Consider the following 25,428-nt stretch of genomic DNA (forward strand, 5'->3'; position numbering starts at 1 on the left):
GGCTTGAGTTCAGGATGTCTAGACGACGGTAATGGCCTATAACATATCCTGGGAGCGGCGCCAGGAGCTGAGGGGGCGCCGGCAGGGGACCCACGTGTGGAAGTCCAGTGAGGGGTCTGCCATGGTGTCCGGCGAGGGCTGGCTGACCTATGTCATTATAGATGAAACTACAGACCGAAGTACAACAGAAGAGTTGAGTGTAATTCTACAGTACTATGGAAACTTTCAAATAAAGAGTTCAATCATTTGTGAACATTGTAGAAGTGCATGATTCTTCAGCCTCTGCCATACGCCAGTTTAACCCCATTTTCCCTATGTTCCAATCCTCCCCCAGGACTACACGGCTCACAGAACACTCCCCAGGGGTTACAATTTATCCTCCGTGGTAGAAAACTGACACACAAGGGCTGAGTTAAAACAGTCTGAGAGGTCATCAACATGTAAAGGAGGACCCATTGGAAAGGCTGACCCCCTCGAGTGCCTCGACAGCACATCATCATCGTCATCATCGGGCTAGGTGGCAAAGATGGCGGCGGCGGGGGGAGGCTTGTTTACGCAGGACACATGGAAGAACTGGGAAAAATCGGGCAAGGCGGAGGTGTGAGTATCCAAAACGGAGACGACATGAGCTCCACCATCCTCCACGTTGAAATAATCATTAAATATCCGCCACGAGAGGAGCAAATAAGTTAATAAGAGCGAGATGGGAAGATGCCGACCGCGGGATGCCAACGGTGAAAAATTGTTATTATTGCCGATTTTTACATTAATTCTTACTCGTGGTCGTTGGTGCTGGAGTAAGAAAAAGGTTAATCCTCTGTACACACTTCGATACCCACAGAACATAAGAAAAGTCGGCGGTTCACGAAATATCAGCATCATAAAAACGCCGACCCAGTATTTCTCGTGTAGGGTGAGAGGGAAAACTTTCATTATTATTGCCGTTTTTTACTTTATTTCTCTCTCATAGCCGTTGGTTCTGGGGTAATAATAAATTTAATCCTCTGTCCACACTTCGATACCCACAGAACATAAGAAAAGTCGGCGGTTCACGAAATATTAGCATCAGAAAAACGCCGACCCAGTATTTCTCGTAGGGTGAGAGGGAGAACTTTCATTATTATTGCCGTTTTTTTACTTCAATTATCGCTCATGGCCGTTGGTTCTGGGGTAATAATAAGTTTAATCCTCAGTCCACAGTTCGATACCCACCAAACAATGGAAAAGTCCGCGGTTCACTAAATATCAGCATCATAAAAATGCCAACCCAACATTCCTTGAACCAGACTGTGTAGGAAGAGGAAATTTTTTCATTATTATTATTACTGTATTTTACTTAATTTCCTGTTCACAGATATTGGTGCTGGATGAAAAATAAGGTTGATCCTCTGTCCACAGTTCAATACCTTCAGAAGATAAGAAAAATTGGCGGTCCACTAAATATTTTTCGTGTTTTTCTATATCTAAGAATATTAAGTATTACCAAATATTAGCACTGTTTGTCTCGCTAACCAGCCCATACTTACTTTTGTTACTTGTGTTGTGGTTATCATGCCTACCCACCAATCCATGGGCCTAGGTTTGAACCCCAGCTGGGCATTTGGCGTGCATCTCACCCAGCTGTTCATCCTCCCTATCGGGCTGGTCGATGAATGGGTACCTGGGGAAGGTAAACTGTGGCAACCGGGATGTCGCTCCTGCCCTGTGTCCCGGGGTGATGGGTTCTTACCACAAGCTCCAGGGTCAGTGTGGCGGAGATGATCTTACCTGGATGACCTTTCCCTGTGAGCCATGCCAGAGTGAACCGTCAGTCAAGTCACCATGGTTACTGCTGTAGCATATGACCCAAACTATACTTACTATCTCGCATGAGGTTAATACTTACATTATGTATTGCAGTTTGGTCACTAATAGCTTCCAGAAAATTAATGAAATATATAATATGTCAAAAGTTTATGAGCACAGTCTACCATATTGCATTTTAGGAGTGGAGAGGTCAGGTTATGTCTCATTTAGTTAACTTAGTTCACGATAAGCTAGGTTTCATTTAGTTAACCGGTAGTTGCGGGGATCATGTTTCTTAAAGGCCCCTCTAAGCGAGAATAATGAGAAAAAATCATCACTCACGCAAACCGTAATATATATCAACGCATTTGTGATCAGTTTATGCATCATCTATTTTTTGGGGTTTATATCATGGCAAAAATTTGGCCCATCGCTGGTACACGGTAAAGCCACAGATTTGGCCCGTCGCTGCTACCAGGTTAACTTGCCATTATCCTCACTGGCGACAAAGATGGTGACAGTAACTTACATGTTCCCCTTTTATTGTTTTCTTTCAGGGTGCAGACACTTAAACAACTGCTCAAGGAGGATGGCGACAACCCAGGCCTGTCAAAACCTGGCCAGACCAAAGGTGTGTGTATGTATGTGTGAGTGTGTGTGTGTGTGTGTGTGTGTGTGTGTGTATTTACCTATTTGTAGTCTACTGGGCCCAAGTTAAGCTCTAATAGTCCCATCTCCATATCTACATTCATCCAACCTCTCCTTCATTTGTTGGACACTGCTCGCCTCCACCACCTCTTGTATGTGTGTGTGTGTGTGTGTGTGTTTATTTAGCTGTAGTTAATTTTCTTATTCATCAGTTGGTGGTAATCATTTATATCTCTCATAGTTCTTTTTCTTCGCTATTTACTTCAATTCACCTTATATAGTTTAGTACCGTACCTTAGTTATATAGTATTAATTTACCTCATTTTCTGATTCATTTAGTAAGTGTTGATTATTTATTTCTCATAGTTCTCTCTTCATTCTCTCTCATAGTTCTTTTATTTTCTCTTTGCCTTATTTAGTTCAATTCTCCTAGTTATCTATATATTTACTTCCTTCTTCTAATTCATTCAGTAGTTATTTTTCTCTCACTACTCCTTTTATTTAATTTGATACTCTTATTTATTTATTCACGTCATGTTCTTATTCATTTCATCAGCGGCTGATGTTTATTTCTTCCCCTGCCACAGACTTGTCCCGGGCGCTGTATGAGCTGGTCGGTGCCGTTGTGCGCGGACACTTGCGCCGGGACTATGCCAGGCCGCTGCTCACAGACATGGTGGTAAGTACTCTATCTATCTATATCTCTATCTCTTTATCTATCTTTCCGTCTCATATTTCTTTCACTAATATTCCTTCCTCTTGTCCTACTAACTACTACTACTATCATTATTCTCTCTCTCTCTCTCTCTCTCTCTCTCTCTCTCTCTCTCTCTCTCTCTCTCTCTCTCTCCATCTTACTTTTGTTTCCCTCCCTCCTTTTCTCCCTCCCTTCATCCTACCCTCACCCTCCCTCTCTTCCTCCCACCTCTCCTTCATCTTCCTCCCCTTCTCCCTCCCTAGAACTGGCACCCTGATATGGCCTCCCAGCTGGTGGAGGTGGCAACACTGCTGGACCTGGAGACGTCGGCGGTGGAGCGCATGACCCGCAACAGAGACCACCTGCTGGGTCTCCTCAAGTCCCTAGATGCTGACCGCCTTCTGAAGGAGCGCCTGGAGATTGAGACGCTCGGGGACGCCGGCATCGTCAGGAACAAGAAGAACTTCCACACCAAGCAGATCAAAGTCAAGACAAAGTTGTTGTGAGTCTTCGATTTTCACCTCTTTTATTTTTCATCCTTATTTTACTCTCAATGTCTTTTATTTATTTATTTTTTCCATGTTTGCTCATTGAGGAGACTGTTAACCCATCTCCTGTATTTGGCACGGATTTGGCCTTCACTGGTAGCCCGGTAACATATAATCCCAGGTCTTTCTCTGCCTCTGTGGTGGATAGTGGAGTGTTTCCCAGGTGGTATTGGTATGCTGGATATCCCCTCCCAAGGTGCAGGACTTTACATTTTTCTTCATTGAATTGTAGCAGCCACTTTTTGTTACACTCCTGTAGCTTGGTGAGGTCTTCTTGTAGGAAATCTGCAGGCAAGGGGTTAAGTCAGGCATTGTTTTTGCTGCCCTATTTAGTTTTATTTATTTATTTTATGTTGTGAAGTTAGTTCAGGCCTTTCCTTCCCTCTGCTCAGTTACAAGCAGCAGAAGTGTTATAATAATGTTAATATATATAAGTCAGTGCAATCTTTCCCTTCCCTTCTGCCACAGTTACAACCAGCAGAAGTATTTGTTATAATAATGTTAATATATACAAGCCAGTTCAATCTTTCCCTTCCCTTCTCCTGCGGTTACAAGCAGCAGAAATATTTGTTATAATAATGTTAATATATACAAGTTGGTACAATCCTTCCTTTCCCTTCTGGCACAGTTACAACCAGCAGAAATATTTGTTATAATAATGTCAATATATACAAGTCAATACAATCTTTCCCTTCCCTTCTTCTCCAGTTACAAGCAGCAGAAATATTTGTTATAATAATGTTAATATATACAAGTCAATACAATCCTCCCCTTCCCTTCTGCCACAGTTACAAGCAGCAAAAGTTCAACCTGCTGAGGGAGGAGACAGAAGGGTACGCCAAACTGGTGACGGAGCTCAACCAGGACGTCACAGAGCGCGTCACGCCGTCCTCCATGATACAAGTTATCCGCAGCCTCATAGGTAAGCCAGAACACTAAGGGGCATATTCTCAAACATATCGGGGCTCACACACACACACACACACACACACACACACACACACACACACACACACACACACACACACACACACACACACACACACACACACACACACATACATTTGGTAGAGGCTGTGTTAAGAGTTTTGATGGGTAGTTTTATGAGCCTAGTGTTAGTTTGATAATTCTTCTGCACCATAACTGTGAAAAAACACTCATGGGAAGGCAACTAATCTCCTTTGTGGCCTTGGTAAACTGTTTTTGTGGACGTTGAAAGTGTGTGAAAATTCGTGCGTTATTTGTAAGTTTGTGACCTCGTTTTTTAGTCTAATAATGTGCTCAAAGTACATTATTAGACTCTAAAAAAAGTCCTTTGAGCAGGCAAGGAGGGAGTGTCTGAATAGAGAAAGTTGGAAGCTCTTCTGCCGTGGCCATCCCCTGGCGGGAGCTCCTAGGATCAGGCGTCGATGAAATGATGATGATGATGATAATGTGCTGTGGTATTATAGGTAGTGGAAATGAGCTATAGGAGAGGATGGGATGGAGGAAGCAGTGAGGATGTGTATAAGAGTTTTGTGAGGGATGTGACGGCATTATATAGTCATTCACTCATTCATTTTCTCTCCCTCTCTTTCCCTCGTCCAGGTGGCTTCAACTTGGACCCAAATCGCGTTCTGGACCTCATCCTGGAGTCGCTGGAGTCCCGGCCACACCTGCACCAGTTCTACACGGGGCTGCTGAGTCAGTACCCGTGTGAGTCAGCCACCATCAGCGAGATCCTGGGCTTTAAGCTGAACGGCAGTGTGCGGGAGGGTGGCGGCAAGGAGGCTCAGGGCATATACACCACCATCGCCCTCCTGGTGCAGGCCGGCATACTGCTCCTCCAGGATATATATGTCTGGGTGAGTCACTGGCTACTGGAGGAGAAGAAGGAAAGGGTAGTAGGTGTGTGGGTGAGTTGCTGGCTGTGGAAGGGAGGAAGGAATGTAGTGGATGAGTCATGGGCTGTGGAAGGGACTTGGAAGGGAAAGAAAGAAAAGGAGAGATATATATGAGGTGTGTGGGTGAGTCGCTGGCTGTGGGAGGGATTGGGAAGGGAAAGAAAGAAAAGGAAAGGTATATATGACATGTGTGGGTGAGTCATGGGCTGTGGAAGGGACTGGGAAGGGAAAGAAAGAAAAGGAAAGATATATATGAGGTGTGTGGGAGGGACCGGGAAGGGAAGGAACGGAGAGGAAAGGTATATGTTGAAACAATTCTCTCCTTGGTGGCATAGAAAAGTTTAATCAAAAGTCCAAACACATAAGTTATGGCTTTGTCCCCCCTTTTTATGGTATTCTTTAATTTTTCATATTCGTCTTCACATCAAGGGGACTGCTTGGATCTGTATCAATATCTTCTTTTCCCTTCATGCCCTTTCATGGATTGCAGTAATTACCGGCCTCTTGCAGACTCCTTATGTTCTTATAATAATAATGATGATAATATGCTTTGTCTGTGATTGCAGCTGACCCCCGATGATGCGTCCATGATTGAGGAGTACCAGAAGGAGGAGTTTGATGCCAACGAGATGGCGCGGCTCATCAACGTTGTCTCCACCAAGGACAAGGACAAAGAGAAAGAGAAGGAGAAGGAGGAGGAGGAGAAGGAGCGGCTGGAGCAGCAGAGGAACCCGGAAAAATACCTCAACAACCAGAAGATTCAGCTCTGCATCGCCCTCCTGCAGGTGGGTCTCCAGGTCTGACTAAACTAAGCTGCATGGAAGTCAGGGGTCAACGAGTCACCTACTTTTGGCTGGAGTTGGTAAAAGTATCTTCAACTCCATCTCCTTCACATGATCAATTCTCTTGTAAAGTACTTGGGTGCACTGCTAGGCCAATGTTGTCACTTCATAGGAAATTCCCTGAAATTTGTGGGAGGTATAAGCTTTTGCGGAAACTCTTGTGGCAGGACATTTAAAGCAAGTAATATGTGGAAAGTTTGTCAGAGAATATTGATTTAACCCGGTAGCAGCGGGGATCATGTTTCTTAATGGTCCCTCCAAGTGAGAAAAATGAAAAAAAATCACCCCTCACACAAACCATTTCATAATATATATCAAAGCATTTGTGATCAGATTATGTATCATCTATTTTGGGGGGTTTATATCATGGCACAAATTTGGCCCGTCGCTGCTACCGGGTTAAACCAAGCAATATGTGGAAAGTTTGTCAGAGAATATTGATTTAACAGATTTTTTTTTGTTCCCGGAAATGTTATATATTGGGGAGGAGGGGAGGAATTTGAGTCACAACCTCAAAAAGTTCCTCAAGTTGACCTTTATCAAATCTGTCTCCTCACCCCTAATGGAAGTAGAACAAAATACATTACTCTGTTTGTACCCTCTTTTCCTCCTCTTCCCCTGGGGGCTTCATGGTGCAGTGGTTAGCACACTTAGCTCACAACCGAGAGAGCCCAGGTTCGATTCCCGGGCGGAGTGGAAAAATTAGGGTGGCTTTTCCGATACCATACGCCCCTGTCCACCCAGCAGTGAATGGGTACCAGGTATTAATCGGGGGTTGTGTCCTGTCTCCTGGGATCTGTTCCTTCCTCCTCTAATTCCTTCCCCTTCTGTCTCTCCAGCATATGACCACAGATGTTGCGCCGACTAAACAAAACTTTCTTTCCTCCTCTTCCCAGCAATTTTTCCAAACTCGATTCATGGCAAAAGCTAACCCAATCTTTCCACTCTCCAAACACGCTCCTGCCATCCATCTGTCTTTAGTATGCTCACCACGGCACTTTTCTCCACCCTTGTTTCTGCAGGTTGGGGACTGGGAGCACTTCCAGGAGGTGTCGCGGCGGTTCCCAGACTACTACCTGGTGTCCTGCCCACCCGTCAGCAAGGCTCTCTGTACCTTCATACACTCCCTCATTGAGCCCGTATATAGGAGGTAAGGAAACAGACCTCACTGTCTTGTTAGCTCATGTCCTGTTTTCAGTCCATCTTATATTCGTTATTATTTTTAATATTGAAGCAATCTGTGGAAGGTATTATTATTAACTTATTAAATATATATTTCTCTTAATTATCTCACTGTCACCTGAACTCATGACGCTGTGTAGTTGTTATGTTTAATTATCATCATCATTGAAGCCATCTATTAAAGCTTTTCCTATTAACAGTATAACATCCTTCCATCCCTCCCCCAGAGTGTGCCACCTCCCCAAGCGTCTCCAGGGCACAGTGGTTGAGCCGCTGGACAACCCCCGCGCCACACAGCCAGCCGCCAACTACAACGAGCTGGTCAGCACCGTGTTCCCCATGCTGTCCGTGCTGGGCCCACACCTCTACCATGACCCAGGCCTCATGTACAAGGTGCTGAGGGCTGCACGACACGCCCTCAAGCAGGTGAGCACAGGGCGGGCTAGGGGAGGCAGGGGGGATGACATGATAATAATAATAATAGTTTTAATTTGCCCAGCGGCATATACAAAAAAACAATGAAATTGAACAAGATACATATATGTGATACATGTATGTGACCAGTGTGTTGCCATGAGGGTGTTCTTGAAGGTCACATAAGAAGGTTGAATATTTCTTAACCTTGAGTAGATTGCTGAGATGTTTTAATCCTCCAAGTTCACACACTTCCTGAACCTTCACTGACCTTATTGTCACACACACACGCACACACACACACACGGTCTCTCTATCTATACAAAGATGATGATATTTTGCTACCCTGACTCCTGACAATTCATCACCACCACAGATCCGGGTTGGCTCCAATGGCATGCGTGGCGACTTCTACTACGAGTTCTTGGACGTCCTGGATGAGGTGCTGCTGCCGGCGCTCTCCATGCTGGACGCCAACCCCTGCCTGGCCGAGGAGATCTGGGAGACGCTCAAAATATACCCATACCAGCACAGGTGACTACACTCCGGCACTGATATTTTATTCATTGATTTATTTACCCTTACTAGCACTCTGTCCCTTGCTCCACCCTTCCCCTTCCTCTGGCTACTCATCCTGCCATAATATCTTTAAATAATAGATTCCTTGACTAGCCGAAGCCTCCTATAGATACAAGTTGATGACGAGGATCACCTTGTCTCTATTCTTTTATCTTTAAGTAATAGATTCCTTGACTTACTGACTTTTCATACTAATAGCTTCCTTGATTTACCAACTTTAAAAAACAGATTCTTCAAATAACCGACTTCAGATAATACATTCCTCAAATAACCAACTCTTTTAACAAGTGACCTTTTAACCCGGTAGCTGCGGGGATCATGTTTCTTAATGGTCCCTCTAAGCGAGAAAAATGAGAAAAAATCATCACTCGCACAAACCATTTCATAATATATATCAGCGCATTTGTGATCAGTTTATGCATCATTTGTTTTGGGGTGTTTATATCATGGCAAAAATTTGGCCCGTCGCTGGTACACAGTAAAGCCACAAATTTGGCCCGTCGCTGGTATACGGTAAAGCCACAAATTTGGCCCATCACTGGTACACGGTAAAGCCACAAATTTGGCCCATCGCTGGTACACGGTAAAGCCACAAATTTGGCCCATCGCCGGTACATGGTAAAGCCACAAATTTGGCCCATCGCTGGTACATGGTAAAGCCACAAATTTGGCCCGTCGCTGCTACACAGTAAAGCCACAAATTTGGCCCGTCGCTGCTAAACAGTAAAGCCACAAATTTGGCCTGTCGCTGCTACTGGGTTAAGTAATATATTCCTTGAGTAACCCAAGCCTCCCTGCCCCCCAGATACAAGCTGTACGGGCGGTGGAAGAATGAGACGTGCAACCAACACCCTGCACTGGTACGGCGGCGCACGGCCCTGCTGAAGAAGGCCAAGTTCATCATGATGCGCATCACCAAGGAAACCATCAAGCCCGTCAGCCGTGGCATTGGCAAGCTGACGCACAACAACCCCGGCCCCATCTTCCAATACGTGAGTGATGGGCGGACTTATCTTTATTATTATTATTATTATTATTATTATTACTATTATTATTATTATTATTATTATTTGTCTTTCTTCTTCTTATTATTATTATCTGCAGTAGTTGTTTTAATTACTATTTGGAACAATGATATCTTTTTTTCTTCATTTTCTTGTTTTTTTGTTCTTAGTTTTCTTATTATTATTACTATTATTATTATCATTATCTGCAAGAGCTATTTAATTTTACTATTTGGAACACTGATTATTTTGCTCCTTCATTATCTTCCCCCATTACTCGTACATAGTTACTTATAGTTCAGTAGATAGAAAGTCTCATTACAGCACAAACTACATTTCTCTATGTCTTGCACTGCACTGTCATTAGAACATCTTCCACTGTTGTCTGTTCCCTTATAATAACAATACTAATGATATCCTTTCCCAGATCCTGATACAAGTCCAGCTGTACGACAACCTGATTGGGCCGGTGGTGGACAGCTTCAAGTACCTCACGTCCCTCTCCTACGACATGCTGGGATACTGCATCGTGGAGATACTCTCAGAGAACAAGGACAGGATAGCCAATGATGGTGGGTGCCTGTGTGTGTGTGAGTGTGTGTGTGTTTATATGTAGGGAGACTGTGTGTATGGGTGTGTGTATCTATATCTGTGTTATGTATGTGTGTTTATGTAGTTGTATGGTATATATGTACTTGCATAAGGAGAGAGAGAGAGAGAGTGTGTGTGTGTGTGTTTGCATAGTTGTATGGTGTATATGTATTTGTATAGGTGGGGAGACAGTGTGTATGGGTGTGTGTATCTCTATCTATGTTATGTATGTGTGTTTATGTAGTTGTATGGTATATATGTACTTGCATAAGGAGAGAGAGAGAGAGAGTGTGTGTGTGTGTGTGTGTGTGTGTGTATCCATGCTCTATATAGTCAACAAACTAAATATCATACATGTATAGATAGAGAGATTGTCTGTGTGTATGTGTGTGTGTCTGTATTGCCAATAAACTAACTAAATACCACTGTTCGTATATTGCCAGAAAGCCATAAGTTTGCATATATATCCATGTGTGTGTCTCCCCCTCCCAGCCATGGCCATCTCCACGTGGCTGCAGTCGCTGTCCAGTTTCTGCGGCGCCGTGTACAAGAAATACCCGATAGACCTGGGCGGCATCCTGCAGTTCGTGGCCAACCAGCTCAAGGCCGAGAAGTCCATCGACCTGCTCATCATGCGGGAGATTGTGCAGAAGATGGGCGGAACGGACACACTGGAGGACCTGACCCCAGACCAGGTATGTGTGGGTGTGTGGGTTTGTCTGTCTGTGTGTCTGCATATCTGTGTATGTGTTTATCGAGGTCTGTTAACTGTGCTATACATCTATGTCCTTCTATATCCATTGATCTATATATTTATCTGTGTATGTGGGTGTGAGGTCTAGTTAGCTAAGGTTTTTGTAAGGTTTTATTTTACTTATTTTATATTATTTATTTTTTATATTTTTTCTTGTGTGTGTGTGTTTTATATTATTTATTTATTTTATTTTTTATTGTGTGTGTGTGTGTGTGTGTGTAAGGTGAAGTTAGGTAAAGTTGCTGATGTATTGCGTTTATTTATTTATTTGTGTGTGTTAGACGTTAAACGAAACAATGATGTGTGTGTGTGAGGTCAAGTTAGCTAAGGTCATTCTCATGCTCCTCTCCTCCCCCCCAGCTGGACGCCATGTGTGGAGGTGAGCTGCTGCGGCGCGAGGCAGGTCAGTACCAGCAGGAGCGCAACACCAAGCGCTCCTCGGTGCGGCTCAAGGAGGCCCTGCTGGAGCACGAGCTGGCCGTGCCGCTGCTGCTGCTCACGGCCCAGCAGCGGTCATCCGTCGTGTACAACCAGACCGAGTCCCCGCACCTCAAGCTGGTCGGCAAACTATATGACCAGGTGAGTGCCCATGGTGGGAGGGGGGCCTTGCCTTTGTTAGCTTTGGGGTTGTTCAGAAAAGGACAAAAACATTATCAGTCGTGTTATTCTCTCATTTCACAGTGCCATGTACAGTAATAGCTCCTCTGCCCTTCCACAGTGCCACAAAACCTTGATAAATAGTGCCATTTTCTCTTCCCATTTCACAGTGCCAAAACACCATTACCAACAGTGCCACAAAACCCTGATAAATAGTGCCATTTTCTCTTCCCATTTCATAGTGCCAAAACACCATTACCAACAGTGCCACAAAACCTTGATAAATAGTGCCATTTTCTCTTCCCATTTCACAGTGCCAAAACACCATTACCAACAGTGCCACAAAACCATTATCAATAGTGCCAATTTTCCCATTCTACATTACAAAAACAAATGCCATTTTTTCCCATTTCACAGTGCCAATCCACCATTACTAACAGTGCCACAAAATCATTACCAACAGTGTCATTTTCTCCTATACTTTGGCAAAACACCCTTACAACAGTGCCTATCTACCTCACAGTACCATAACCTCATTACTAACAGTGCCTCTTCTCCCCCCCCCAGTGCCAGGACACCATGGTACAGTTTGGGTCGTACCTGTTCCAAGCGGTGACCATCGACGAGCTGTCCGGCCGCATGCCCCCCATCGGCACCCTGCTCTCGGACTGCCACGTGTCGGCTGATGTGGCATTCTTTCTGGCACGCCCACTCTTCATTAACATGCTCAACGTACGTATGGACAGAATTTGTATTTAGTGTTTATATTTGTATTTATTTATGGATATTAAAGAGTAGTGATAGTTTGTTATGTTTTTTTATGTTATGACTACCACTATTATTATTATTATTATTATTATTATTATTACTATTACTTATTTTTCATGATACTACTACTATTTCTACTACCATATTTATTTTTACATTGCTACTACTACTACTACTACCCTAATTTTTTTTCATATTACTACTACAAAAACTACTACCACCACTGAATTTTTATATAACTACCACCACCCCTATAATTTCTCAAGATACAACTACTACTACTACTACTACTACTACTACTTTTACAGGCCAAGTATGACGAGCTGCGCAAACAGGACAAGGGTGAGAAGAAGGTGACACTTGAGCAGAAGAAAGTGCGCTACCTGGAGGCCTGTGCCGAGGTGTTTGGGCCTATCGTCACCAGCATCAGGCCGCACTTCAGCATCAAGGTGAGGGGGGGGAGAGAAAGAGAAGGGAGAGGAGTTGGGAGAGGGAGAGAGAGAGAGAGAATCAGCATCAAGGTGAGGGGGGGGGGGGATAGAGGGAAGAGAGGGAAAGAGATGGGGAGAGAGAGAGAAGGGAGAGGAGTTGGGGGAAGGAGAGAGAGAGAGAGAATCAGCATCAAGGTGAGGAGGGGAGAGAGGGAAGGGGGGGAAAAGAGATGGGGAAAAAGATAGAGGGGGAGAGAGGGAATGGGGAAAAAGATAGAAAGGGAAAAATAAGGATGGGGAGAGAGAAGGGAGAGAAGTGGGGGAGGAAGAGAGGGAAAAATAAAGAGGGGGAGGGAGAGAGACAGGAGAGGAGTGGGGGAGGGAGAGAGAAAGGAGAGGAGTGGGGGAGGGAGAGAGATTTATTCCTTCCTGATATATTTGTGTTATTATGTTTATGTGTCCTCGTCAGGTGTGGGAGGACATGGACCCCTCGTTCTTCCTCACCTTCTGGACGCTGACCATGTCCGACCTGGAAGTGCCGCACCACATGTACGAAAAGGAGATCAAGAAGATTGACCCCAATGTGAGTGTGTGCCGCTGGCTTGGCTTAGGTTAGGCTAGGTCAGGAGGTTAAGTGAGGTTTTGCAGCCCCGTTCATTTATATACATTTTCTTAAGTAAATTATGAAATGAATATAAGGGGTCAAGTTAGAAATGCATTATAAAGTAAAAGAAGCTGGTAAATAAAGTAGATAAGATATAGTTTGTAAAGTAAAAGAAATAAATAATAAAGTAGATAAGATATGATTTGTAAAGTAAAAGAAATGGATTATACAGTGGAATAGAAAATTAATGTTAAGTACAAGAAGTCAGGCGTAAAGTGGAAAAGATATTTGTAAAGTGAAAAAAACATATAAAACACTACCATTGTTCCTCCCCTCACCCCGGGCCCTCCTCCCCTCACCCCGGCCCTCATCCCCTCACCCTGGCCTTCCTCCCCTCACCCTGGCCCTCCTCCCCTCACCCTGGGCCCTCCTCCCCTCACCCCGGCCCTCATCCCCTCACCCTGGCCCTCCTCCCCTCACTCCGGGCCCTCCTCCCCTCACCCCGGCCCTCATCCCCTCACTCTGGGCCCTCTTCCCTTCACCCCGGCCCTCATCCCCTCATCCCCTCACCCCGGCCCTCCTCCCCTCACCTCGACTCTCCTCCCCTCAGCAGCAGTCCTCCGGCAACAAGCGTAAGAAGGAGACCGACAGACTGCTGGCGCTGAAGGAGAAGCTGCAGGAGGAGGAGAAACGGCAGAAGGAGCATGTGGACAGGGTGCTTGCCAGGCTGCAGCAGGTGAGCAGGACCACAGGGGGGCCGCTGAGGATGATGACAGCGAGGATGGCAGAAACTGGTTCACTATAGTCTGTTCACTTAAGTCCGACCCAAGCTGACAACGTAAACCTAAGCGTGTTGGCAAGCTGAGTGCTGATTGGCTACTGTTATGGTTGGCGAGTTTTCTTTAACCTCTGTTTGTGTTTATCTCACGCAACACTTTCTGCTAATCTGCACTGTGCTTACGAACAGGCTTAGGTTTATGTTGTCAGCTTGGGTCAGACTTAAGTGAACAGACTATAATAGGGTCGTAAAATTCTTGTATTCTCCTCCATGCCATCATTGGCTGTTTTTACTTTTTTTTTATGTCTTGTTCAACCATCTCTATCTGGTGTTCCTTCCTTTGTCTCCCTTTTCTTCTCTCCTTTCTTCACTGTGTCTCTTGTTTTTAATCTCCATGCCTGCTTATCAAGGGAACTCTGGGTCTATATCATTTTCTAATCTCCTATGATGCCCCTTCTTAGGTCTCAATAATAATAATGATGATAATATATCCTCGTGTGTCTCAGTGTGTAATATTTCCCATCCCTCTCTCCCTCACTCCCTCCTTCACTCACTCCCTCTCCCTCTCTCCCCGCCCCTGCAGGAGAAGGACCGCTGGTTCACCCTACGGGGCGCTCGCTCCCCCAAGAACGACACCGTGACTGCCTTCCTCCAGCTGTGCCTCTTCCCGCGCTGCACCTTCACCGCCCTCGACGCCATCTACTGCGCCAAGTGAGGGGAAGATTTATGTTCTGTTTGCTTATTCAGGAGGGAAGATGAGGTCGTTTTGAGAGCTGGGGAGAAGGGAGACTGTTTGGTGGGGAGGGGAGATTAGAGGTGGTTGGGAGGTTAGAGGAGCAGTGGGGATGATAGGGGAGGAGAGGGTAGATGAGTTGGGGAGGGGAGAAGAGGTGGTTGGGGAGGTTAGAGGAGCAGTGGGGAGAAGGGAGATATTTTGGTGGAGAGGGTAGATGAGTTGGGGAGAGGAGGAACCATGGGGATGATAGGGGAGGAGAAGGGAGATTGTTTGGTGGAGAGGGTAGATGAGTTGGGGAGGGAAAAAGAGGTGGTTGGGGAGGTTAGAGGAACAGTGGGGATGGTAAGGGGAGGAGAAGGGAGATTTTTTGGTGGGGAGGGGAGATGAGTTGGGGAGATTATAGGAGCAGTGGGGATGATAGAGGAGGAGAAGGGAGACTAGTGGGGAGGGGAGATGAGTTGGGGAGGTTATAGGAGCAGTGGGGATGATAGAGGAGGAGAAGGGAGACTGGTGGGGAGGGGAGATGAGTTGGGGAGGTTATAGGAGCAGTGGGGATGATAGAGGAGGAGAAGGGAGACTGGTGGGGAGGGGAGATGAGTTGGGGAGGTTATAGGAGCAGTGGGGATGATAGAGGAGAAGGAAGACTGTTTGGTAGGGAGGGAAGAGGTGGTTAGGGAGGTTATAGGAACAGTGGGGATGATAGAGGAGAAGGAAGACTGTTTGGTAGGGAGGGAAGAGGTGGTTAGGGAGGTTAGAGGAGCAGTGGGGATGATAGAGGAGAAGGAAGACTGTTTGGTAGGGAGGGAAGAGGTGGTTGGGGAGGTTATAGGAACAGTGGGGATGATAGAGGAGAAGGAAGACTGTTTGGTAGGGAGGGAAGAGGTGGTTGGGGAGGTTATAGGAGCAGTAGGGCTGGTAGGGGAGATTACCTTTGTATCTTGAAACACATGACAGCCAGCAATGCATATTAATATCAACAAAGATAGAGGTAATTTTATTTGGTCGTCTCATTACGTAGGAAGCAATAACTTTACCAGGTGTGTCATTGAGGGGTTTTTTTTCCCCTATTCAGGTTCGTCAAAATGCTGCACAGCCTAAAGACTCCAAACTTCTCAACGCTCATCTGCTACGACCGGGTGAGTGATGTCAGAGCACTTCTCACCTCTCTTTATAAATAACATCCTTATAATAATTTACAGCATAGTGATCAGGATTAACCCAGTAGCTGCAGGGATCATGTTTCTTAATGGTCCCCCCAAGCGAGAAAAATGAGAAAAAAATCACCCCTCACACAAACCATTTCATAATATATATCAAAGCATTTGTGATCAGTTTATGTATCATCTATTTTGGGGGGTTTAAATCATGGCACAAATTTGGCCCGTCGCTGCTGCACGGTAAAGCCACAAATTTGGCCCGTCGCTGCTACACGGTAAAGCCACAAATTTGGCCCGTCGCTGCTACCGGGTTAAGAGGCGTTATTTAGGATGGGGTAAACAATGCTGCCACTCTTTGTCTTTCCATACTTTTGACATCATGGAAAAACTAACAACAAACATTTTAATTACGAGGCGTTAAGAGTAAATGATACTGGCCAGCTGTTTCCTTCCCCACACTAACAACATCTTGAAAAAAATAACAGCAAACAGGGAATGAGTGTTCATCTATTCAGGAGCAGTGAGTAGCGGGCTCTTTTTTATATATTTTTCTTTACGCCCTTGAACTGTCTCCTTAGCTGTAAAAAAACTAAAATAAATAAATAAAAATATCTAAAGAGGACAAGTTATGTTTGTTTTTATGATGCTAACGGACGTGTTGTACTGTGTCATCGGCTTTACAATTCCTCTCTCTTTCCCTACGACAGATGTACTGCGACATTACGTACACCGTGGCGTCGTGCACGGAACAGGAGGCGCACCGCTACGCTCGCTTCCTCCTGGGCACGCTGGAGACGGTGATGCACTGGCACGCCTCGCAGTCCAACTACGAGCGTGAGTGTGCGTCCTACCCGGGCTTCGTCACCAAGTACAGGGTGTCGCGGCAGGAGGCAAATGACTATGTGGATTACGAGAACTATCGCCACGTGGTCCACAAGTGGCACTACAAGATTACCAAGGTGGGTCATGGTGCTGCTACTACTACTACTACTATTACTTTTTTTTTTTTTTTTTTTTTTTTTTTACTACTACTACTACGGGCCTCCATCTATTAGAGTTGCGTTGTGAGCGGTATATTTTCTCATATCCTTTCACAAAGCTATTACTACTACTACTACTACTACTACTACTACTACTACTATGCTACAACTGCTACTACTACTTCTACTACCACTATTGTTATCATGTTTTACGATGTTTTGTTTTATATTTCACCCGTTCGATGGTCATTCTTTAATTATCTTTGCTTTCTTTTACGATTTGTTCAGTCTATATTTATGCTATTACAGTAGTTATTTATGTATATGTAGAGGTAATTTGTGTTCATATTCACTTAGATAATGATTTTAGATACAGTGCTGTCCATAAAACTTCAATGACATTACGTATTGGGGGATTTAGGTCACTTAATATATGTGTGTCCAGATCCCTATTAATTAAATCTCAAGTCTTTTATGCAATCATTTCACTTCACAATTTCATATCCAGGAATATAAACTAATCAAAAAGTAAGGGATTCTTCTACTACTACTACTACTACTACTACTACTACTACTACTACTACCACAACCACCACCACTACTACTACTACTACTACTGTTACTTCTACTACTACTGCTGCTTTCCCCCCTCAGGCCCTCATCACGTGCCTGGAGAGCAGCGACTACATCCAGATCAGGAACGCCATCCTCATCCTGCAGGGCATCATCCAGCGGTTCCCGGCCATCATCAACTTGGCCGGTGTCATTGAGAAGAGGATAGAGAAGGTGGGTGTCGCTGCTCTTGGTTCAGTACTGTTGTATCTCTCACTGTGTCCCTATTTACAGTAAGAATATACCCACACAATTTACAGCCTTCCCTCCATCTAGCACACAGTTATCCCTTCCGCTGCAATTGGTACGGATTTGGCTTTCAGTGGTAGCCTGGTAACATTATAATCCCAGGTCTTTCTCTGCCTCTGTGGTGGATAGTGGAGTGTTTCCCATGTGGTATTGGTATGCTGGATATCCTCTCCCAAGGTGCAGGACTTTACATTTTTCTTCATTGAATCGTAGCAGCCACTTTTTGCATCACTCCTGTAGCTTGGTGATATCTTCTTGTAGGAAATCCACAGTCACGGGACTAACAGTCTTTTTCCAACACCCAGCACACAGTTAACAGTCCTTTCTCTCCCCCACAGGTCAAGGTGCAGGAGCGTAACAGTCGCAATGACCTCTACGTGCTGGCCAACAGTTACTCTGGGCGTCTGAAGGCCATCAAACCCAACCTTCCACAAGAACCAGAATTCCACATTGTCTCCAAGCGCCACCATGCCCCCAAGGTGGTCAACGGCACCCCTAACAGTGTGCCGGGTGCTGGCGGGGGCGGCACTGGTGGTGGTGAGAAGGAGAGTAAAGCTATGGGGGTGACGAGTGAGAGTCAGCCGCAGGTGGTGGTAAAGCAGGAGGTGAGTATTGGTGGTGGTGAGTAAATGGTGATGATGCCAAGTGGTGGTGATGACATTGGTGGTGATATGGTGATGACTGGTGGTGATATGGTAGTAAAAGTTGTCTAGTGGTGGTGATGGTGATGACATGGTGATGAAAGTAGTCTTGTGGTGGTGATATGGTGATGAGAGTGGTGGTGAAAGAAGTGGTTTTGTGGTGGTGATGGTGATGACATGGTGATGAAAGTAGTCTTGTGGTGGTGATGATTAAAATTTTCATAGTAGTGGTGATTTGGTGATGAGAGTGGTGGTGAAAGAAGTGGTTTTGTGGTGGTGATGGTGATGACATGGTGATGAAAGTAGTCTGGAGGTGGTGGTGGTGGTGATGGAGATAACAGGTGATAGTTAGTAGTGATGAAGGTCAAGTGTTGGTGATGACATGGGGGTGTTGATAGTTAAAATGGTGATGACATGATTAATGGTGGTGGTGGTGATGATAGTTAATGATGATGATAGTTAAAATGGTGATGACAAGATGATTAATGGTGGTGGTGGTGATGATAGTTAAATTGGTGATGACATGGTGTTGATGATATGATAAAAGTGGTGATATTGATACTTCTAATGGTGATGGTGGTGATATCAAGTGGTGGTGGGGGTGGTGATGATGGTACTATTCTCTTTTTCCTTTCATCACCAGGTGGAGAGAATGGAGGTGGCCAATGGTGATGTGGTGGTGAAGGAGGAGAGGGATACCAGGAAGGGAGACAGCACCAGGTGAGGAGACACACACACACACACACACACACACACACACACACACACACACACAAAAGGAAAAGTTGGATAATTATAGATACGGAGATGGGACCACACGAGCGTAAGCCCAGGCCCTATAAAATTACAACTAGGTAAATACACACACCTTTCCATAGCCAATAAGACCTTTCTATTGTTTTTGTTTTGTTTCTTCTTTGTTTATTTTGTACGAGATTAATGAGAGTCCCTTCCTACCTCAGCCAATCCCTTGTGATCTGTTCCTTTCTGTAGCTAATAAGACCTTTCTATTGTTTTTTGTCTTGTTTTTCCTTGTTTGTTTTTTACGAGAGTCCCTTCCTACCTCAGCCAGTCCCTTGTGATCTGTTCCTTTCTGTAGCTAATAAGACCTTTCTATTGTTTTTGTTTTGTTTCTTCTTTGTTTGTTTTTACGAGAGTCCCTTCCTACCTCACCCAATCCCTTGTGATCTGTTCCTTTCTGTAGCTAATAAGACCTTTCTATTGTTTTTTGTCTTGTTTTTTCTTGTTTGTTTTTTACGAGAGTCCCTTCCTACCTCGGCCAGTCCCTTGAGATCTGTTCCTTTCTGTAGCTAATAAGACCTTTCTATTGTTTTTTGTCTTGTTTTTTCTTGTTTGTTTTTTACGAGAGTCTTGTAGGAAATCCACAGTCAAGGGGTTAAGAGAGAGGCTGAAGACTTATCCTAAACAGCAACTTATTTTTAATTGTCCATTTATTTATTATTTATCAATTTTAATGTTTTTCTCTTTTTTTCCAGTAAATCGTCCAAAGAGAAGAGAGAGGTGTCCGACAAGAAGGGAGGAGGAGAGGAGGGGGAGGGGAAGAGGCAGGATGAGAAGAAGAGGGAGGAGAAGGAGAAGAAGAAGGAGAAGGAGGAGAGAGAGGAGAAGCCGAGGAAGAGATCCAAAGAGTCCAAGAAGATAAAGGTAAGGAATGAGAGAGAGAGAGAGAGAGAGAGAGAGAGAGAGAGAGAGAAAGTAATAGGAATTCATTTTACTTTCATTTTCTTCATCAATTTATCTCCCTTGAATAATTGCAGTAAACATCATTATTAATATATCTCTAATTTACTATTGAGTTATCTTTTCAATCTCTTTCTCTTATTTCATTAATCTCTATCTATCGTTTTTCTCTTTAACCTATCTATCATCCATCTCTTTGATCTCTTGTTCTCTCTTATCTAATCTATCTTTTCTATTCTTTGTCTATCTTTCTTCTCTTTCTTTTCTGTTTATCTGTTATCTTTAATCTATATCTATCTTTCATCTCATGCTGTCTCTTGAATTTATCTCTTTCTTGATCTCTTTCCTCATCTCCCATGCATAGCGACATTAAGCATCATTACTAACCATCTTTTTCTCTCTTCTCTTCTGCAGCAAGAGGAGGAGGAGTACCAGGAGGCTGAGAGGGACGAGAGGGAGCGCGGCGAGCGGGAGCGGGAGAGAGAGAGGGACAGGGAGCGAGAGGGCAGCGTCACGTCCAACACATCCTCCACGTCAACCAAGATGGACCCTCCAGAAGCATCGCCAAGAGGTCAGTCACTCAATCATGGACAACACACACACTGAGATGCCTATTCATATCTTTTTGTCTTCACTCTTTTATTCATTTCACAAGTAAACTAACATCAGGATTTCTACCCAAGCTCATTCTTAGCCTGTCCAACACCCATATGCAAGCAGTGGTTAGCACACTCGGCTTACAACCGAGAGAGCCTGGGTTCGATTCCCGGGCGGAGTGGAAAAATTTGGGTGGCTTTTCTGATACCCTATGCCCCTGTCCACCCAGCAGTGAATGGGTATCAGGTATTAATTGGGGGTTGTGTCCCGTCTCCTGTAGACAACATTACATTAAGTATACATGATAAATTCCTACTATCATGACATCAGCACATAAACACCATCACCATATCGCCACACAAACACCCACTCTATCACCATATGGTCACACAAATACCACACATGGGTAGCTTCAGAAAACCTTACTATACTGCACATGTATAGTACAGCTCATCCAGTGACTTGCCTCCCACTTATGGCCGTCCCTCTCCTTTGCAGGTTCAAAACGGCGCAAGACAGATCATGGTTCCAAGGTCAGTATGGGGCTCATCCACGGTGATGACCCTCCCTAATGTTATTTGCAGTGTTAGTGTTAAGGCGAGAGAGAGAGAGAGATAGAGGGCCACACCCCCCCCATGAGGGACCATCTTGTTGTCCACTGTCAACCGCCGTGGATGCCATTCCTGCCATCGCTGGTGCCGGCTATGACAGTTCCTGCGCTGCTGTCTTCCCCTCCGCCTCGCCTCCTTCCACTGCCGCTGCTGTCGTCGGCCGCTCCTTGGTGCTGTCCGTTGCTACCTCGGCAAGTCGCCCGGTCAACCATAATGTCGATTCCCGGTGATAGGATTAAACGCCAACATGAATGATTGATACTGACCGTCAACCGAGCGCCAACCGACCCCTTTCTGCGCCCGTCTAGTCCGCCGCCCTGCCCCGCCCTGCTCCCCTGACGACCTTGTAACATGCCCGCCCGCTCGCCAGAGAGAAAGAGAGATATACACACGGAAGTAAGAGACAATGAAAAATTAGCTGCAATAATTGAGAGATAAAGTAAAAGAGAAATAGAGCACAGTAAAGAAGTATGACACAGCGTATAAACTTTGATACACCCGTGGAGACTTACTTGTCGTACAGAGAAATGAAAGCTGTCGAGAGAGAGAGATGAGACAGGAACAAGACACAGTGATGGAAATAAAGGGAACAGTGCAATAAAAAGAGACAGTTAATGATGAGAGAAAAACAGAAATACAGACTAAGAGACATTTTTATAAAGTGCGACAGAAAGACAAAAGAGAAGTAAGGAACACGGATAAAGCCAAGAGACAGAAAGACAAAGATTAAGGAAAAGCAAAACAGAGAATTAAGAGAGAGAGAAAGAAAGGAATTAGAGAGAGACTGAGAATATGATAAAGACTACTGAGATAAATATGAAGAATGATTGTGAGAGAGAAACAGAGACAGTGAGATCATGATAACATTGAAAAGGTTTACCAGTGATTGTGAAGAAGTGAGACATTACCAGAGAGAGAGAGAGGGATAGAGACAAAGAAAATCAGGACTGTGGAAAGTAATCAGGCTTCTAATATTCTTGGCTAACCTCAGCACCTAATATTCTCGGCTAACCTCAGCACACCACCCTCACCCCCTCACCACCCTCATCAACCCCAGCCTCAAGGGACGTGGATGAACGCACTCGCTCGGACAAACAGAAAAACGTATCGGCAAGTTTTCAATGGCCAAGAAGAAGCAAAACGCCGCCTGCCACACTCCTGTACCTGAAAACTCTGAAAAAACAAACAAGCAAACAAACGACAGGTGTTATCATGTTTGTAAATAGTTTGCATGTGTACCTGAAACACACACACACACACACACACACACACACACACACACACACATGCTCACGAACACACATTAATTCCTTTCACAGTGCAGTGCTTTGTGTGTGTGTGTGTGTGTCAAGGTGAGCTTACATAAAGCAAATAACTGAATGAAGAAAAATTAAGAATGTTTGTGTGTATGTGCTTGTCTGTGTTTTGTAAGAGGTCATAAAAAGGCTTGTAAGTATTCTAAAGATGTGCACACACACACACACACACACACACACACACACACACACACACACACACACACACACACAAGACTAGGATGACATTATAAGAATTAGAATTAGAGAAACTTGAGCAGTGTGTGTGTGTGTGTGTGTGTGTGTTTACATAATTGTAGTCCAGTTGTATATGTGTTAGTTTTCTTATATCATTATTATTATTTCATTATTTTAATAACTTTTATTATTATTAGCCAAAGAAAGACATTAATTATACCCAGCCAGAGCTCCAAGCACCTGAGTGGTGCACACCGCCACCCTGCTGTACAGAGGGCGGGCCTCTCACTTTTAAGCATGCATGCACCACTCCTGTGGCTCCAGTCCTGGCTGGGGCATTATTATTATTATTAACTTAGGGCAAGGATGAGGGAGAGAAGAGAAAACACATAGAAGGAAAAGAAATGTAGGCAGGCAAAGGAAGAGGAAGATGGGGAAATATCATAAGAATAGACAGAAAATCAGAAAGGAAATTTACACACACACACACTTACACATACTGCTCCGATAGCTGAGTGGTTAAAGCTTTGTGCTGCTTTGCAGCCTGACAGGCGGAGGTTCAAACCCTGCTCAGACTGGGATTTTTCCGTTGACAAGAAGTGGCTACTGTCCCCCCTTGAGCAAGGGGGACCAGGATGTGTGTGGTGTGTGGAGGTCCTGGCAGTACCCAGAGATCGACTATAATGAGCCTTGCTCTTGTCGGGAGTGTACATGCTGGCAATGACAAGTCCAGCTCATGATCAGGCTGTGGTGAATTACACGCACACATAATCAGAGAGAGAGAGAGAGAGGGACCACCATGGCCTCAGACCCAGGCTTAAGGACAGCATAAAAAGTCCATTGAGACTTAGAAAATGCAGACAATTGATATCATTGTTACACTTGTGGCATTGTTGTGTCATGCTCAGGTGGGAGAGAGAAAGAGAGAACAGTATTTGGTTTTAGGCGAGACTGAAAGAAGAGAAAAGGAATTAGTTGAATGCAAAAGGATTACCAAAGAAATGAGTTCATGGAAAGATTATGATAATAATAGTAATAATAATAATAATAATAATAATAATAATTGAAGATGGAGAAATAAGTATGTATATAGATAGATAGATAGACATTCATGGAAGGATATGAATGACTTACACACACACACACACACACACATACACACACACACACACACCTGGGGGCACGACACACCGTCTTGCTGACACCCGGCACCCATGCACTGCCGGGTGGACACGGGGCACGGATGAAAGGAGGCTGCCCAACCGTCTCCGCTCATCCCGAGAATCAAACCTGTGACCTCTCAGCTGTGAGGCGAGCGAGCTAAACACTTCACTATGTAACGTGTATCTGTGTGTGTGTGTGTGTGTGTGTGTGTTCGTTCTTGTGTCTCCTTCACCATGGTCTGATCACATGCTGGACTTACAATGGCCAGTTAGTACCCTCCTTATTTTGAGTTATGTAGTATGTGTATGTATGCATGTATGTATGAAATTCAGTACAAATCTACATAGGCTGTTTGTACTCTTAGCCTCTATACATACAAATACACCATGTACAAATATGTATAACGAGCATTGAAGTAGCTAGGGTCTCAGGCGTCCAGGAGGTAGCATTTTCATAGTACATACATTGTGACCCAGTGAGCAGGAGGAAGGCTTCATTTTGCCGGGGTTTGCTGTGTATTGGAGACCTCTGTGTGTGCTCAGGGTTGTGAGGGAAGAAGGTCAACAAACACAATCTCTAAACACACAAGAATATAATACTGTCATAATGAGAACCAGGAAAGCTTTATTTTGTCGGGGTTTGCAGTGTATTGGAGACCTCTGTGTGTGCTCAGGGTTGTGAGGGAAGAAGGTCAACAAACACAATCTCTAAACACACAAGAATATAATACTGTGTCATAATGAGAACCAGGAAAGCTTTATTTTGTCGGGGTTTGCAGTGTATTGGAGACCTCTGTGTGTGCTCAGGGTTGTGAGGGAAGAAGGTCAACAAACACAATCTCTAAACACACAAGAATATAATATTGTGTCATAATGAGAACTAGGAAAGCTTTATTTTGCTGGGGTTTGCAGTGCAATGGTGTAGTGTGTGTGTTGAGGGTTGTCAGGGAAAAAGATCTACACACACAATGTCTTTAAAACTTATACAAGACTACTTATGCATTGTAATGAGAAGGGGGATAGATTTATTTTGCTGGGGTTTGTAGTGTATTCATGAACTGCTTGTGTGTCCAGGATGGTGAGGGGAGAGGCATGCACACAATCTCTTTGAATAATTACTTTTTTAATACTTACACAAGACTACTTTGGTGTCGTAATGAGAAGGGGGAAGACTTTATTTTGCCTGTAGTTTATTGTGTAATGATGAACTGCTTGTGTGTCCAGGATGGTGAGGGGAGAGGCACACACACAATCTCCTCTTTGAATAATTACACTTTGAATACTTACACAAGACTACTTTGGTGTCGTAATGAGAAGGGGGAAGACTTTATTTTGCCTGTAGTTTATTGTGTAATGATGAACTGTTTGTGTGTCCAGGATGGT

The 25,428-nt window shown here is 44.5% G+C and overlaps 1 protein-coding gene across 2 annotated transcripts; it reads left to right on the plus strand.

The window, feature by feature from the left end:
• Positions 1-480: 480 nt before the first annotated feature.
• On the plus strand, positions 481-24,647 carry LOC126981961 (THO complex subunit 2-like). 2 transcript variants are annotated; one of them, XM_050833680.1, is made up of 27 exons: positions 481-600; positions 2,343-2,416; positions 3,021-3,112; positions 3,394-3,632; positions 4,467-4,600; positions 5,266-5,522; positions 6,128-6,346; positions 7,426-7,553; positions 7,813-8,011; positions 8,376-8,533; positions 9,384-9,570; positions 10,010-10,154; positions 10,666-10,868; positions 11,288-11,506; positions 12,092-12,256; positions 12,601-12,741; positions 13,193-13,306; positions 13,938-14,063; positions 14,689-14,816; positions 15,914-15,977; positions 16,706-16,957; positions 17,633-17,764; positions 18,178-18,444; positions 19,124-19,200; positions 19,977-20,145; positions 20,596-20,752; positions 21,277-24,647. In XM_050833680.1, the coding sequence occupies exons 1-27, from the start codon at positions 527-529 to the stop codon at positions 21,348-21,350; spliced, it is 4,194 nt and encodes a 1,397-aa protein (XP_050689637.1). In that variant the 5' UTR covers positions 481-526; the 3' UTR covers positions 21,351-24,647. The 2 variants fall into 2 exon arrangements, with proteins under 2 accessions (XP_050689637.1, XP_050689638.1); XM_050833681.1 differs by having other exon boundaries at positions 13,941-14,063.
• Positions 24,648-25,428: the final 781 nt, after the last annotated feature.

Source organism: Eriocheir sinensis, chromosome 49 (assembly GCF_024679095.1).
Source record: "Eriocheir sinensis breed Jianghai 21 chromosome 49, ASM2467909v1, whole genome shotgun sequence".
Lineage (NCBI taxonomy): Eukaryota > Metazoa > Arthropoda > Malacostraca > Decapoda > Varunidae > Eriocheir > Eriocheir sinensis.

Excerpts from the sequence above, each read along its gene's own strand:
- LOC126981961 (XM_050833680.1), top strand. The coding sequence starts at position 527 with ATGGCGGCGGCGGGGGGAGGCTTGTTTACGCAGGACACATGGAAGAAC. Across the intron at positions 10,869-11,287 it reads AGGACCTGACCCCAGACCAG|CTGGACGCCATGTGTGGAGG; the intron begins GTATGTGTGGGT and ends CCTCCCCCCCAG. Across the intron at positions 14,064-14,688 it reads TGCTTGCCAGGCTGCAGCAG|GAGAAGGACCGCTGGTTCAC; the intron begins GTGAGCAGGACC and ends CCGCCCCTGCAG.